General features: G+C 39.8%; 1 protein-coding gene across 2 annotated transcripts; it reads right to left on the bottom strand.

The window, feature by feature from the left end:
- Positions 1 to 1,510: 1,510 nt before the first annotated feature.
- Positions 1,511 to 5,619, bottom strand: LOC147619685 (uncharacterized). Of its 2 annotated transcripts, XM_086773594.1 has the most exons (5): positions 5,524 to 5,619; positions 5,135 to 5,389; positions 4,983 to 5,023; positions 4,557 to 4,877; positions 1,514 to 1,926 (listed from the first exon to the last, which is right to left on the bottom strand). In XM_086773594.1, the coding sequence occupies exons 2-4, from the start codon at positions 5,144 to 5,146 to the stop codon at positions 4,616 to 4,618; spliced, it is 315 nt and encodes a 104-aa protein (XP_086629720.1). In that variant the 5' UTR covers positions 5,147 to 5,389; positions 5,524 to 5,619; the 3' UTR covers positions 1,514 to 1,926; positions 4,557 to 4,615. The 2 variants fall into 2 exon arrangements, 1 of the variants encoding a protein (XP_086629720.1); XR_015261919.1 differs by lacking the exon at positions 4,983 to 5,023 and having other exon boundaries at positions 1,511 to 1,926; positions 4,557 to 4,940.
- Between the last annotated feature and the right edge of the window lie 11,306 nt (positions 5,620 to 16,925).

Here is a 16,925-nt window from a genome sequence, read left to right as displayed (position 1 = left end):
CATTCGGTACCCTCGCATGCATCTCTCTCGTGTGACACCTCGTTCGGTACCCTCACACCTGCCATCTTATTCCAATGATGATTTCAATAAGCATGTGTTTAAGGTAGGAATCTCGGTTTCCTGTTTGGTCTTGAAGATGGTGTCGGAAAGCCACCTAGATCAACATATTATTTCTAACTTGACTGTAAGAAAAAGATAAAAGTTTAATAATTATTATTGACCTTGGTATGATACTGTAATAAACTTAGATTTTCTATACGTAACATACTAAACTCCTCGGTCTAATATGGTTTTCAGGGATCTTAAATCTTGAAAGAGGTGTTGTTTACCATTGATGTTTGTAGACTTGAACAAGTCTCTGTTTTTGAATATGAAATCTGTAATCTTTAGGAATCTTGTACTTGATTAAAGTTTTGGTTTGAACATCTCTTTTACTAAAATAAAACTTTCTCTTGAGCTTGAATAGATCTTGTACTTGTATCTTGTGAAAAGTTTAGACTATACTCTCTTGTGATTGATACTTTAATTTGTAATCTTGACTTGATGGTTACTTTTAATCTTACCTTATCATGCATGATACCATCGAGTGATACAAAACTTGATTTTCAGAGTACTTTTCCAACAACTTAATGAATAACTTGTCTTTATCTACTATTTTTACTAATTTTATTATAGTACCTTTAAAATCTAAAAATTAATCGAGAATATTTAGAAACTAAAATTGAATTTTGCTAGCATGCAACTATAAATTTTTTTTCAAATAATTTTTAATTAAAAAGTAGAAAATAAACATTAAGATAATTAATTTTGCACATGTAAATGCATTAATCATCCACAGAAAAAGTAATAATTTGAACAATGACTAACGAAAATTATTTTGATTTTAAAGGATACGATCTAATAATTTTTAACGAATTAATAATTTGAAGAAACAATAAATCAAGATTTAATTATTATGATCTTCAAATTAAATAGAGAGAGTAGTGAAGGACTTAGCTCGCATGAATTTGATTCGTCGAGCTGTAAAAATAATTGATTTGGATGACACAAAATAGGCATGCCATAATTTAATTAATCTTACAATTAATCTAGAATGCAGATACGAAAACTTAACTTAAAACTTGTCGAAGTCAAGCTGCAAAAATCAAAATGTTTGAAAAATATAGAAGAATATTTTATAAACTGTTCAAGGTATGAGAAAATACTTATCTTATAATTTGTCGGGTTGAAAAAGAGGATATTAACTGATCAAACAGAAAATTTTATTAGTTAGTAAGTATAGGTATCATTCTCTGGTTGTTGAAAGCCTTGTCACAAAATTTTCGATGGGGTAGAAAGAGACTGAGTAGATTACATTTTTGAATAAAATCATACAAAGTGAAATCATAATTTAGAGAATGGTGAGTTGGTCTAAGAAGATAGTAATCTACTACCCCTAATTTTTCTAAAAACATGATTAGTTTAATATTATTCTGAAAGAAATTAACTGAAGTCTCAATAATGACGAAGCAACGTTTTTCGTCGTCGCTCCAGCATACCGGCCATCTAAAAATTTGTTCAATAGGGTTATTAAAAATCTGTAGAGCCAAATATGCATAACATAAGGCAAGAGAGAAAGAATAATATCACCATCAACACAAGACTGGGTGCCCCCTCGACGTGTGTGGCTCCACTCCCACACGCGGTATTTTAATCATATTAATAAATTTAGCCCTTGGAGCCATAAATAGCATAGCTTTTCCGAAATTGGGCTTTTATAAAATTGAACCTTAGTTCAATGCTTTTAAAGCATCTCATAAAAAAATAATCCTTGCCCAACAACATATGTACAATGGGCCAAACCATACAAAGTTAAATATTTAGCACACATGTGCTTGGCTAGATAATCTTGTCTAATGTCCACCTTGGTTGTCTTGAACCCATGATCTATAAACATAATCCACAATGTTAGATCACAATTACTTTGGAATCACTCACAAAAATAATTATAACAAATGGAAATCATTCACTACCATGCTTTACACATAAACCATGCATCACACATAATTAATTGGATTTACTCCCATGATAAAATATTCTGAAAAATCTCACTCCCGTGATAGCCAATGATGAGGAGAAGCATCAAGGCCAATGTGAGGACCAGCACGGGTAAACGCCAACAAAGGAGAGACGTCAAGGCTAATAGCATGAAGTTGAGGCGAAAGCAGATGCTAACGCTGGTGGTGGCAGGTGCCGACAACTAAATGGGAACACATGCTTTGAAATCGAGATGTTGAACATTGCTCTAATACCAATGTTGAATGTGGGTTTAGATGCTCTACACACACACACACACACACACACACACACACACACACACACACACACACACACACACACACACACACACACACACACACACACACAATCGAATCGAGCTCAGAGAGCAAGAAGGAAACCAGAAGCCATAGTTGGAAGTACTCGATGATAATAATAGCAAATGAGTGGAGTACAAAGTACAAATAACCCTAGCCCTAGGACTGATGTGGCTAACACATGTTCACACACAGGAAAAAACCCCTCTGGCATAGGGTAAAAAGTGCTCGTGTGTAGGGTTGTTCACACCAGCGACTTCAAAGGCTAACACTTGTGTATGTCAGTAGAGAGGAGCAGGTAGCCAATATTTTCACCAAGTCCTTGGGAGCAGAGAAGCTTCGTAGATTCCGCACTATGCTTGGAATTGGGACTATGTTTTGATGTCAAACTCAACACGAGTTGACACTCATGAGACGCACATGGGTGACGGTTCTTCCAACTTTACACCACTGATGCGTTGGTAGCTGACATGACGGATCTTTGCCAGTGATTTTACAATTGGACTACATCTACGTAGTCTAACCAAGTTATGGCATACTTATCTTGCCAACTCACACGGTGGATATTTGCTTGTGATTATACAGTTGGACTACACCTGCCTAGTCTAACCGAGTTTATCTTGCCAGCTCACCTACTTAGCGTGTTCACATTATGGATCGCTTGTACATAGTACTCTAGTACTTATGCTGATTTTCACTTATCTTTGGTAGACCTCTTTTTAGAGCAATAATAAGAAGAAGATTTCAGCCTTTTATTGCGGTGTGTCTTATCCATTATTGTGTGAGTGTGTGTGTGCTTACACAAGAGCTTAAGTTCTCTCTCCTTCCCTAATCTTTTTCGAGGCCCTTTGAATCCTTTTTCATCTAGCAGCTAAGCAAAACCAAATTAAAGGCACGTAATTAAGTGAGGGTTGATTATGTGCTTTGCAAATGATTCTCTTTTTTGTTTCTTGGGGCCTCCAATGAGAATGTCAAGAGAGCCCTCGCTATTGCTCAAAGCTTGTTTGCAAAAGCTTTAGGTTCAAAGTGTAACAACCTTAAATGTATAGGCTAAACAATCTGATAGAGGATGACTCATTTGATATTACTAGATGAGAGTGCAAAGTCATAAAAAAAGGTCATTTGATATGACTAGATGAGAGTGCAAAGTCAAAGGTTGACACAAAGTGTGTAGACCTAAGGCTGAAGGAGGCGTAGGGATTCTTGACAGAAAGACCCATAAGACTGTCATATTATCTAAGTGGATGGGGGTTATGCTAAAGGAGCTCACTCACTTCATGGTGGTATAGTGCGCTGAAAAAATGGCATGGTCTTTCATGGATTGATAAGGTTTTCTCCAATGCCCCATGGTGATGCAAGGTTTCGCATTTAAGTGAGGAAGAAAACTATTCACATAGTGATGCCCTACAAGGTTTCTCATTAAAGAATCGAAGAGAACTAGGTGGAATTGCAAGGATACAATATGCTTGGCAATTCCTTCATGATGTATAATACTTGGTAGTCTCCTTGTTCAACACCCTGTGAGATTATTGCAAACAAGAGATAGGCACCAACAAGGGGAAACCTTGCGTCACCGACATTTTAAGAACAAAGGAACCCACCATCAATTGGGGGCGTAAGGTTGAATTTGGCCCCATAACTATGGACATATATCCTATTAATTTAAATAGAACCCTACCTATCAAGCATGGAGGAGCTCCACTGCTCTTCAAATGTAGCCTTCCTCACCTTCTCTGGTTTAGCTTTCTTCTTCTTTCTCCCAGGGACTTCAAATGATTGGTCATTGCACAATCTATGGTAGTGGGCAGGTGGGAGCAATTAGATGCGAGAGATGGCAAGGCAAAATCTGGGAGGAGAGATGTATTTCAAGTTTTCCTTGCACAAGTAAACAAAAGAATTTTTGCCTTATGGGCTATAGCCTAGCGGCAGCGTAGTCAGCTCCCAAGGTGGAGGTTTGGGGTTCGAATCTACCTGTGCCCATATTGGATGGCGACAGCATTCTAATTTCTAGTGTATCCATCCTCTCTCTCTCTCTCTCTCTCTCTCTCGAAATTAAAAACAAAAAAACAATTTTAAGGATTTTGAGTACTTTGCCTTTGAAAAAACCCTAGGCTATAAAGTAAAGAAACCTAGCGACATCCGACCCATAACTCATTAGTTTAAGTCTGAGGTTGGAGGAGGGGCAAGGGGAGCTGTGTGCACCTTCTCCGCCGATGAAGATGGCCCTTTCAAAACTGTCGTTCTACGGCGATGATGGTGTTTCAGAGAGAGAACAAGGGCTTTATCCCCACGACAGTGGCAGCAGCTCCCTGGGGTTCCCATGGCAGGTGAAGTGGAGGTAGGTGTCCTGCTCTTCCGCCGCCCTGGTGGTTCCGCCGCAAGGGCTGTGATGTTTCGATATTGTCTCTGTGACTCCTAGTGTGGTTTCCCACGCGCTGCCTGTTCTCGCCTGGAACTCGTGGGGTCCTACCCCGCCTGCTCCGCACAGCAGCCGCCCGTGGTGAATCGTTGGAGAATACTAGGCTGTAGAAAACAAGGCGAATCTGAGCTCTTGCGCCTCTGCCTGCCTTTTGCCCTTTAGGTTTACTGTTCAAAGAAAATAATTTAGGAATAGATTGCGTTGTTTACCTTACATTAATTTGGCTGATTAATTTTTGCGTTGGCCTGACCTGATATTTTCAAGATATAAATTTCTTGTTGTATAATTTCAAAGCGTTAGAAAGCAAGAGAGGCCGTTTACATTCTAAGCACAAGTAGCCTGTAAGGGTAAAACAGAATACCTGTTTTCGCATGGACTAATGTTATGGAGAACTAAGAACATAGGGATAGTGGATCCTCCATGGGAAGTATATCTTGCAGGAGGTGTGAAACAAGAACTGGACTCTATTATCGTTGCACCAAGGGGTGCCATGAGCTATCCTGCTCCTTGAACACTTGGTGTGCATAACATGCTTTGCTTATTTCATTAGGAGGCTCTCATTTCACCGGCCGCCTGGTGGCCAACCTTCTTTGTTGCATGGAAAAGCCATGGCACACTGCAAGATGCCAAGAATACTCAATTGAGTAGCCAAAAATAAATTAAAAATCTTCTAGCTTAGCAATTCTCATCAAATGTCAACAAATGCTGCGATGACTGAAAACTTAAAAACAACTTGAAATTGCCAAGTACCTAGCAGTTGAAATACAGAAAATCTAATTATGTACAGATTGCCTCAGCAAAAGTATAATCTGAAAAACTTGGCCTAGGTCTTTCCACCATACTGATTCAAGGATTCCCTTTGCATGTTCTACAAAGTCAAAGATATTTCTCTTTTGTGGTTAGATTTCACATGGACTTTAATTTAATAAATTCTTATTACTTTTTAGCAAATTGTTCTATAATGTGGTGAAGTTTAATTGATTTGACGCATAGTCTAAGGATAGTTACATTTTCTTGTCTCCAAAAGTTTTTGCATTCTTCCAAGAACAATTTACACATCTTGTAAACGGAGATGACTTTCACATAAACAATATCTATGTGACGTATAGTGTCTATGCACCACTAGAAAATCAAGAGTAACATGCACCAATGAGAGTACCATTCTTAGCCCACAAGTAGATACATGCCTATCCACATGTCTACTCTAGCTACCACTTTGCAAGGGTAATATGCACCAATGAGAGTACCATTCTCATCTCACAAGTAAGTACATGCCTATCCACATGTCTACTCTTACAACCACTTTGGTTGCTTGGCAATACATATCTATGTCTTTATGGCCAACCATGTCTCTATGGACATGTTTATGGGTTATCTATGGTCACATCCAAAAGCTAACGGTACCATCCAGACACCTCTACAAGTGTGGTCTCATAGGTCACCTTTACTAGGTGAAACAAAATCGTAAACTCTTTTAATTATGAAAAATATTTTATTATTAAGTAATATAAATGAGGAATTCTTACCTTGTTTGTATATATGTAAGTATAAATGAGAAATTATTTATCGTTTGTTCAGTCTGTATATACATATGCTACGATATGTAGATTAGGTATACTTTCAACACACCTTACACTGGTAGACGAACAATAATATGAATAACACAACATCTATTTGTGTTCAATACCAACATGAAGTTTGGCGTATAACGAATCGTTGTTGTCTCCCGATTATGACAATGACAATGCACTACCTATCCATAGGTGGTAATATACTACCTGACTGTAACCGATAACAAAAAATAACCGCTCTTGTACGTACTTCATAAATATATTAATTACAAAATAGAAATTTGTACAAGTGACTCCTCTTATGTCTTTTGGTAAAGTTGGACTTTGCGTCTATCTTAAATATCAAATTCTTTTTCAATTTGGCTAAGTAACTTTGTACTCTTTACAAGCAACTCCGTACTCGTTGATACATCCTTGTCGAGTTGAAATATTCACAGAGCCATCTTTAACAAGACGCTTGAGTCACTTACTATGAAGTGCTCATCTAGATTGACTCCAAATCTTTGGTACTACCATACAAAGTATGGGGTATTCTAGCATCCAATTGTTGTTGATTCAAAGACATTCACTCAACATGTCAATCTCTAAACTCTACGATAAGTATCTAACCATGAGTCTTACTAGGCCGTGATAGTAGCCTTAGACTTCAACTTTTAGTGTGAATATAAACAGCAAAGTTCCTAAACAAGTTGCTTAAAACATTGTGATACCAACTCTTGGTCATCTACCATGCTTGAGCATAGCGTGAAAACAATCACGCCTACTTAACTACAGATTGAACACTCTTATTAATTTGGTTTAACACCAAATTGACAAGGTTAAGACTTTATCTAGAATAACAAGCACTTAAGGTTTGTGACTTTTCATAAAATTTGAGCTTGTTTTGGAAGTCAACACATATATCGGTTAAATGAATCTATCACTTTCTTTCGATAAATTTATCACCTCCATTTGACACAAGGTCAAGCGGGCATGAAGGGTCCATCCGTGAGCACTCGATCTCGATACATAACCCAAGAGATTCGTCTGATCGCTCAAGATCAGTGCTTACTCTTCTCATAGAAACCTCGACTAATCACTTTGGATTAGTACACCTTTCTAACGAGGAAGGCGATGATTGTTGGAAAGTGCATGCGCATACAACAAAACCATGTCAAAGTATAAAAAACGATCAAGATAATTGCTAGACATTCTATACTAGCGTCAAGATCAAGATTTGTGTAATCACTTCGGATTAACATCAAATCTAGTGTGGTTTGCCTCTAATCTCTCTGGATTAGCTTCAAACCTTGAGTTTACTTTTGAACCACCATGTTCAGTCCTAAACTCGTCAGACATGCTAGAATACTTTGCTAAGCTCTTCAGCTTAGAACTCTTTCTAACAAACATAGTCATGGTTTATAAAACTATGTTGGATCCAATGACAATGAATAACCATGTTCGTCTGGAGTGAAGTACTTCTCACTTTAATTAGGTAGCAATCCCTTCACATACTGGTAATGATTCACTCATTTTTCAGTGCCTTGCAAACTGGTAGGTTCTACAAGGACATGAACTTTGCAAAACTAAATAGTCTAAGTAAAACAAGAATTTACTTTCCTTTTCATGAAAGTCATTCCATACTTCCATGATTTGTACTGTAGCAACCAAACATGCATTCAAAATTGAACACGAGTGTTGTAGGTGACTTATACTCGCGCCAAAAGTTGTAGGGAATCCCCCACATATTGCAACCATCTAACAATACTAGTATCATTGCTCACCAATGGTTCTATAACACTCACAAACTAGAAACCACTTTGTCAGTACTAATATTTAATCATGGCTACGCTACACAGAGCTTCTCCGAACTCTGTCATTGGATTTTTTCCCAACAAAAGGCTATAAGTGAGTCTCAAACTCAATCTTGTCCAAACACTTGATCACTATGGAACAAGCGTACAAGCAATCGAAGGGTCAATCTATGCGTATAAGCTTTGGTGTCCCATACCACCATGACCGCCATGACCTTCATGAACATTTGATGCCCCATACCATCAAATGAGCATGAAGCTCACTGTGACACACAAGCAGGCTCTTTTCCTCTCCTTGAGAAACAAAATCTCAAGCATATGGATGACTACGCACCCATGGGTGTTTGCACTAGACGAACCATGCATAGTCTATTTCAAAGTTCAACATGCTATAATTTGAAGAACTATAGCAAGTTCCATAGCCTCAAATACTATTCGAGTGTTTGTGAAACCAATCCGACAAGGTCTCAATGGCCCATTACATCAATTGGTAACTAAGCCCATCTATGAAGATCTTAAAGACTAGCCACACAATGTAGCTTTCAAACAAAAGCTCTCCAAGGTACTCCCATCCTATCGGACAAGAGGAGTAAATACACACTCCAAAGGTAGGTAAAGTAGCTCCGTACTCTATTACACATGTTGAACAAAAAGGAATAACATTATCAACATCCAGGTTCATGTATGTTTGGTAAACTTCAAACTTAATTATCACTAAGGACCTCATTTTGATATTATTATGAATCTTAGAACGATTGATTTCTATGAACCATACTTTAAGATTACCTAAATCTTAGAAGAACTATAGCAAGTTCCATAGCCTCAAATACTCATTGATTTCTATGAACCATACTTTAAGATTACCTAAATCTTAGAAGAACTATAGCAAGTTCCATAGCCTCAAATACTCATTGGAAGAGGCTAGTCTCAAGGTACGGGGAGCCAAAGACGCCGAGAAAATTGGCAAAGATAGCAATCGGGATCAAGTTTAAAGGATTGGTTTTATTATGGCAAACTAGGTCACTTTACAATACAATGTCGCAAACAAGAAGCAGAGTGACATAAAAGTGGCAAGATACAACAGAATAATTATGCATACTTAAGCAAGAAGGTTGAAGATAGATGTGAGCGTTTTTTTGTTATGTAAAACATGTTGAATTCAATGACTGCAGATGTATCCACAAGCAGTGAGTAATGTATGGTATGTAGAGCTAGGAGCCTCTAACCACTTGACATGTCATGGTGAGTTGTTTAGAGATGTCAAAAATCTAAAAAAATGAGGTTATGTAGAGACAGGGGAAGAGATGGCTCATCCTATTGCTCACATTAGAAATGTGCCATCGGTGACAAGATGAGCCACTTCGCTAATGCACTTCATGTGCCTAACATAACAAAGAATTTGGTTTCTGTTGATAGATGATTGAGCAAGGTTTGCAGGTACGCTTTAACCCTGAGGGCTGCTACGTTGAGGACTTCAATAATAAATGTCATTTAATTGCAAAGGTAAAAAGAGTGGGCATAATGTTTACTTATATAAGCATGCCTGAGGTGAAAGTTGTTGTGTTTGCACCACATAGTGTAGGTGTTATAGCCGATATAGATATCTGGCATGTATGAGTATCCCATTAGTGAGCTCAATTGAACATGACGTCCACACGCCAGAGCGTGTGTGGCGAGTGTGTTCGGGGTTCAAGGGTGAGGCACTCGGGTCAGAGCATCGTGGGCAGTCATCAGCGGGCTAGTGTGGGCAGGCATGCCACTATATAAGCCCGGTAGTGTGGACACTTATCCACGTTCCTCTATGGTTGGATGATGATGACTAGAGCTCGGAGCCCTCCTTCGCTATGGCAGTGACTACCACGATGTAACATTGGTGTATCAGAGCCCAGTTCCAAATCGGACGCTTTCTCGCTCTTTTGCGTGTGAAACTACTCTTGACAAGATAAGATTTCTTGATTACTTTTTAATGGTTGAAAATCTATATTATTTCTCTTCTTCTCGTTTTTCTATTTTTCTGCATAGAACTGTGGGTGAGAGAACTGAATGAGGAGAGAACAGAGGGTTTCTTGCTTGCTTTGTCTAAGCATTGGATCAGTAGAGGTTTTCAGTTGTGGAAGGTGTTTGTTGTGAATTTATACGAGATAGAGAGAGGGAGAGAGAGATAAAGAGAGTGCTTTCAAAGCTATGGATATGGAGGATGTGATGCTGAAAGTTTTCTCCGATGGCGCTCTCATCACTATTCACCACCCACTTGTCAACTCCCTTAACATCCCATTTTTTGTGGGTTTGAAGGAGAAGCAAAGGAGCTCGGCAGAACCTCTCTTCGGCCCTGCATTCCTACAGGTGCACGGAGATTCTTGTTGGGACGTATATGGCCTGTGCTACTCGATTGTGGGCACTAGAGGGGAAGCTACTTATGAGGCTGCACGCTTCAGCTCAGGCCAATGGTAAGGCTCATCCCAGCTGGGTGTCCACCAGCGAAGGCAAGGGGCGGACAACTCTCACAGCACGGCCGCCTTGTGGTCAACACCTTCCCTCTGCTCACCATTGGCTGGCAGCTAGACATGGTTATGGTTACCCATACCTTGTGAGCAGCCGCGCAGAGGGGTCACCATGTCACGGTGAGTAGATGTATTTTACTTGAAATAATCGTATTCAGATGCAGATGCCCAACTCGATGTGCTTATTTTTTTTTTCGTACACACCCGGGGCCCACTCAAGTGGGTGGAGCCGATTTCCCCTTACAACAATTAGCCAACTATCATGGTCGGGCAAGGGCCATGATTCGTGCATTACAGTACATTTGTGCTTATTATGATTCGTGCATTGCGGTACATTGGGAGTTCGTACGAGGGACTTTAAGTGGTAATAAGGTGTCAGACTGGCTGATACCTCACATGTGTGGGGCCCACGAGAATTTGGGAGGATATGAGGGAGTCTAGCTTGGCATTTTTGGCTCTAGGTGTGTGTACAATAGTAGTTATGTGTTACCAATGAAATAGTTCTCTCTACAAGGATGTTATTTCTCCTTTGGCCGAAACTCTAGCTTGACTCGCATGAAATTGCAAGTGTTTATTGCTCACCATGAGTGAATGATGGAAGATAGGGACCTACTGTATCACAATTATAGATTATGATTGACCAACAAGAGGGACAATATATACTAAAATTAGTCTTGCTCATCGCGACAATATATATTATAGTCCGATTTTGTTTCATTGGACCGCTCCAGGTTTTACAAGAGGGTAAAGCAATTAGCTTTATTTTCTTTAAGACCCTCTTTCGTGTTCTTCTAAGATTTGGGTAATCTTAAAGTATGGTTCGTAGAAATCAATCGTTCTAAGATTCATAATAATATCAAAATGAGGTCCTTAGTGATAATTAAGTTTGAAGTTAAGTTTACCAAACATACATGAAGTGTTGATGATGTTATGCCTAATTGTTCAACATGTGTAATAGAGTATGGAGCTACTTTACCTACCTTTGGAGTGTGTATTTACTCCTCTTGTCCGATAGGATGGGAGTACCTTGGAGAGCTTTTGTTTGAAAGCTACATTGTGTGGCTGGTCTTTAAGATCTTCATAGATGGGCTTAGTTACCAGTTGATGTAATGGGCCATTGAGACCTTGTCGGATTGGTTTCACAAACAAGAAATTGGTCATTTTGAACTTCCATGCATGGAAGTTGTTCTTTTCAAGCTTCTTATTGATAATTTAGTTGATATTGTCAGACACCTTTGCTTACAATAACCATAAGTCTACAAACAGACAATTTTTGTATGCAACCTGCAACACAACAGTATTTGCTCTATAACTCCTATTGCGGTACTTTTGCACAATTTGTATGTCACAAGACGTGACCATAGTATATGTATATACACCCACAATCAATAATACATGTGGAATCACTTTTTGTACACCCAAAATGCACTGCTGTACTACAATAACCAAAGTTCGGGCGGCAGAGATAGTTCGAAACTAGAACTTCCCAGAAGTGTTTGAATGCACCTTGTAGTGGTAGTGGCCGAATGGAGGTTTAAGCACGTCTGAAATATAAATTTGGTTGTAAAATTTTCAATACAAAGGACTACGTACCATACAGATACCTCCACATCTACAAAGATAGCTCCTCAGTGTAGCTCCTAGGAGCTATCGAGGAGGGTGTGTCGTACCAAAACAAGAAGGGGAAGAGATGATAATCATCTTACTTGTGTACCGTTTCCTTTGCCTCTGCGTAGCTTTATTTACATTTTCCGCTCAGATCCTTAGCCTGAACTGAGGTCTGATACCATGAAAATATTTGTGGAGGAGAGAGACCTTGAGCTCTTGCAAGCACACACACATATACACTCACACAACAATAGATAAGACACACCAAGATAGAAGGTTAAAATCTTCTTCTTCTTGTTGCTCTCAAAAGAGGTCTACCAAAGATAAGTGAAAACCAACATAAGTACTAGAGTACTATGTACAAGAGGTCCAGGTGAGATGGCAAGATAAAAATGCCATAACTCGGTTGGACTAGGTAGGTATAGTCTAGCTATAGAATTACTGGCAAAGATCCATCATATGTTAACTACCAAACGTGCTAGTGGTTTAAAGATGGAACGATCACCCAAGCACATCATGAGTGTTAGCTCATGTTGTGCTTGACATCTCAGCACACCACCCCTTCTTTTAGTGGAATTTCAAGGATCCAATACGCTTGGTAATTTCTTGATGATGTATAATATTTAGTAGTCTCCCTTCTCCCCCCCCGTTTGGTGGAATTTCTAGGATTCAATACGCTTGGCAATTCCCTAATGATGTATAATATTTGGTAGTCTCCCTTGTCCCTCCCCCCCCTTTTGGTGGAGTTTCAAGGATCCAATACGCTTGGCAATTCGTTGACGATGTGTAATATTTGGTAGTCTCCCTTGTCCCCCCCCTCCTCGACAAGTTAGGATCGCAAAGACGAGTGTGGGAATTTATCATATTATAGATCTATGGGATGGGGACCCTTACTGGGCTACAAGGATGTAGACCAAATTATTGTAATGTTTGGATCCTCAAAGTTTGACATAGAAGTAGCTTTGGTTAAGATGTTGAGATATCGAGCTCAACTAGTGCTACGACAGACATTGATGACCTGCCTGGGTGATAGCTTCCGTATCTACACCACTAGCATGGTTGGTGAGATTATGGGTGATATGCGGCTAGTGGGATGACAAGCTGTGTGACAGCCATTTTGAATTACTAGAGACTGGCATAGTTATAGTGCCAGCTCATTTAGTCGCGTTCACATTATGGACCGACTCTTGTATGTTGTAGTAGTTGAGTACTAACCCATACAGTGTGTACTCTTATCTTTATGTTATGTTGGTTGAGTAGAGAAGAAGATAGAAGAAAATTCAGCTACCCATCTCTCTCTTGTGTCTTGCTCTCTCTTGTGTGTGTGTGTTTTGCTTGCTAGGGTTTGAAGCTCTCCCTCTCCCCCACATTCTCTTTATGGTATTAGAGTGTGGTTTGTGTGACAGCTAAGGAGGTAAGCAAGGGCAAGAACAAGCAAGGAAGGAAGCGGTACTACGCGGGTAAGAGCACCATCATCTCTTTCCCCTTCTTGGTTTAGGTACAACACTCCATCAGTAGCTCTGGGAGCTACATATCTCTGATTGAGGAGCTCTCTTTGCGGGAGAGGAGCTACAGGGAAGGTATATTGTTCTATTGAAAATTATATTTTTTCAACCAGATTTGCATTTCGGGCGCGTTACGGGTTCATTTTGTCACTGCAGGGTATTTTCGATAATTTTCTGGAAGTTCTGGTAGAGAACTGTTTATGCTCGAAATCTGGTTATTGCAGTGCAACAGTGCATTTTGGGAGTGCAGAGACAGGGTTTGCACATGTATTGTTGATATTGCGTTTCGGGCGCGTTACGGGTCCATTTTGTCACTGCAAAGGGTATTTTCGGTAATTTTCTGGAAGTTCTGGTAGAGAACTGTTTATGCTCGAAATTTGGTTATTTATTGCAGTGCAGCAGTGCATTTTTGGAGTGCAGACAGGGTTTGCACATGTATTGTTGATATTGGGTGTATGTACATGTACTCCGGTCACATTTGGTGTGACACAGCGGCTGTGCTGAAGTACCGCCCTGCAGAGCACAGCAGTTACAGGAGATACTGTTGTATATTACAGGTTGCATACAGAAGTTGTCTATTTGCAGGTTATTTGATTGCTGCAAGAAAACATGTCTGATGGAATTAATTAGATTGTTAGTGAGAAGCTGGATAAGAATAACTTCCATGCCTGGAAGTTCAGAATGACCAATTTCCTAATGAGTAAAGGATTTTGGCATTATGTAGAAGGAGACAATAAGGAGCCTCCAGAGTTATCTGAGGAGAATGCCACTCCTGTAGATATAAAGGCATTCAAGGATTGGAATCAGGGTGCAAGAAAAGTCATGTACTGGCTTTTAATTAGTGTCACAGACACTATGACAGGACACATACAGGATTACACATACAGGATGCAAACACTCTAGCAGTTGCATGGTAGAATTTGGTTTAGATGTTTTAGACTAACACAAAGGCATGGAAGTTGCAGTTAAAGCATGAGTTACGTATTGTGGAAAAGAAAAGCAAGTCCATCAATGAACATGCCTTAAAGATCCAGGGCATTGTTGAATCCCTTGGGTCTATCAATGTATCAGTGGAGGACTGATGATTTGGTGAGTGTCTGTCTGAATGGGCTTGGCAAAGAGTACAAGCCATTCAAGACCTCCATTGTAGTAAGGGAGAATATTCCCAACTTTCGGGACTTGATATCTATGCTGATCATAGAAGAGAAGGCTTTAGGTGAGGATTCTTCTTCACACAAAGCAAGAACACATCTAAACATGCCTTCTACTCTAATTCACGTAGAGGAAGAGGTAGAGGCCGTGGTCGAGGCCAAGGTGGTGGCCGATAAGGAAATCAGAATTCTGGACAATAATAGTCCAATGATTCACAGCAGCAATCATACATTAGTGGAAGAGGCCAGTTTAGAGGTAGGGGGAGCCAAAGAGGCCGAGGTGGTTGGCAAAGAAATCAAAATGCAAATAGCATAGAGTGATATTACTGTGGCAAACTAGGACACATGGCAAAGGACTGCTATAAAAAGCAGAATGACATTAAAAGTGGGAAGTTGCAAGCAAGGCAACTCTGTATCATCTAGCAAACATGGAGGTGATGACAGAAGTGAGCAGCTATCTGTGATGCAGCACATGCTTAGTTCCATAACAGGGGATGTGTCAGGATGTCAAGTTTTACGGTATGTGGATTTTGGTGCCTCTAACCACATGACTAGTCATGTTGAGTGGTTTAGAGATATGCAAAAAATAAAAAAACTAGGTTATGTAGAAACAGGTGAGGATACTATGCATCCCATTGTGCATGTTGGTAAAGTGCCATTGTCTATACACGATGGCAAAATGAAGTACTTGGTTGATGTACTTCATGTTCTGAATATTACAAAGAACCTGGTTTTTGTCGGATAGATGGTTGAGCAGGGTCTGCAAAACAACAAGTGAGGTTTGATCCTCACCACCAAGTATGTTTTGTGGAAGACTTCAAAAATAAGCATTGCTTGGTTGCAAAGGGTAACAGAAATGGCAGGATGTTTACTTCGGATGTGAACATGCTTGAGATAAAGGCAGCCATGTTTGCGCATGGAACATGTGTCATTGTTGCAGATATTGACATATGGCACAAGCGCATTGGTTATGTGAATGTACAGTGGATTGACGTCTATGTAGGCCCAAAATATTATTACAGGTTTGCCAAAGTTTAAGGATGACGGTATGCATAAGGTATGTGAAGCATGCCAACTTGGTAAGCAGGCCAAACATACTTTCCCACATGAAAAGCATGTCAGTGTACAAGGCCATTGGATGTCATACATTCAGATGTATGGGGACTGACCAAGATTGCAACAATTGCAGGTTGCAAGTACTATGTTACATTCATTGATGACCACACTAGGAAAGTGTGGGTTCATTTCATGAAGGAGAAAAGTGAGGTGTTTGCTCAGTTTAAGAGATTTAAAGCCTTGGTCGAGAAGGAAAAAGGCATGCAAATAAAATGCCTAAGATCAGATGGTGGGGGAGAATGTTTCTCGAATGAGTTTAGCGATTTCGTGAGAAAGCAGGGAATCAAGAGGCAGTTTACGTGCTGGTACACTCCGCAACATAATGGTGTTGCAGAAAGGAAAAATAGGCACATTGCAGAAGTGGCACGTGCCTTGATGGCTAAAAAGAATATGCCACATTACTTTTGGGTAGAAGCAGTAGTAGCAACTGTTGTGCACATTATGAATAGGACACCCACTGCTACCCAGGCTGTTCATGGTATGACTCCTGAACAGAAGTTGACAGGCATAAGACCAGATGTACCTTTTTCTGATAAAGTGAGAACAAAGTTGGATCCAAAGGCAGAGAAATGCATCTTCATTGGTTATGCTATGGAGCAAAAAGGTTATAGATGCTATAACCCTACCACTCGTGAGATGCTATAACCCTACCACTCGTGAGATGCGAGTAAGCAGAGATGTTGTCTTCAATGAGATGAGTAGCTGGTATGCACCAGTAGTAGTGAAGGCAATAGAAGATGAAGATGTAAGAAGTGCTGATGTTGCACCACATGTAGAGCAGCAATCACACCTAGGGAGTCCTCGAGCAGTGGATCCAATGTTAGGCAGGTTGAGGAATGATGCAGGTACACATGTATCATGGAAAGGGAAGGAAAAGGTAGATCAACCTTTTGTGCCTGATCTGTCA

Source organism: Cibotium barometz, chromosome 33 (genome assembly GCF_041138505.1).
Source record: "Cibotium barometz isolate CiBa-2024 chromosome 33, ASM4113850v1, whole genome shotgun sequence".
Classification (NCBI taxonomy): domain Eukaryota; kingdom Viridiplantae; phylum Streptophyta; class Polypodiopsida; order Cyatheales; family Cibotiaceae; genus Cibotium; species Cibotium barometz.
The sequence above is the reverse complement of the archived record's forward strand: the minus strand, read 5'-3'. Positions and strand labels throughout refer to the sequence as shown.

Bases quoted from the DNA above. Each gene is read 5' to 3' on its own strand.
- LOC147619685 (XM_086773594.1), bottom strand. The intron at 4,878-4,982 runs GTAAACAACGCA...TGTTTTCTACAG, and splicing joins ATCAGCCAAATTAATGTAAG to CCTAGTATTCTCCAACGATT.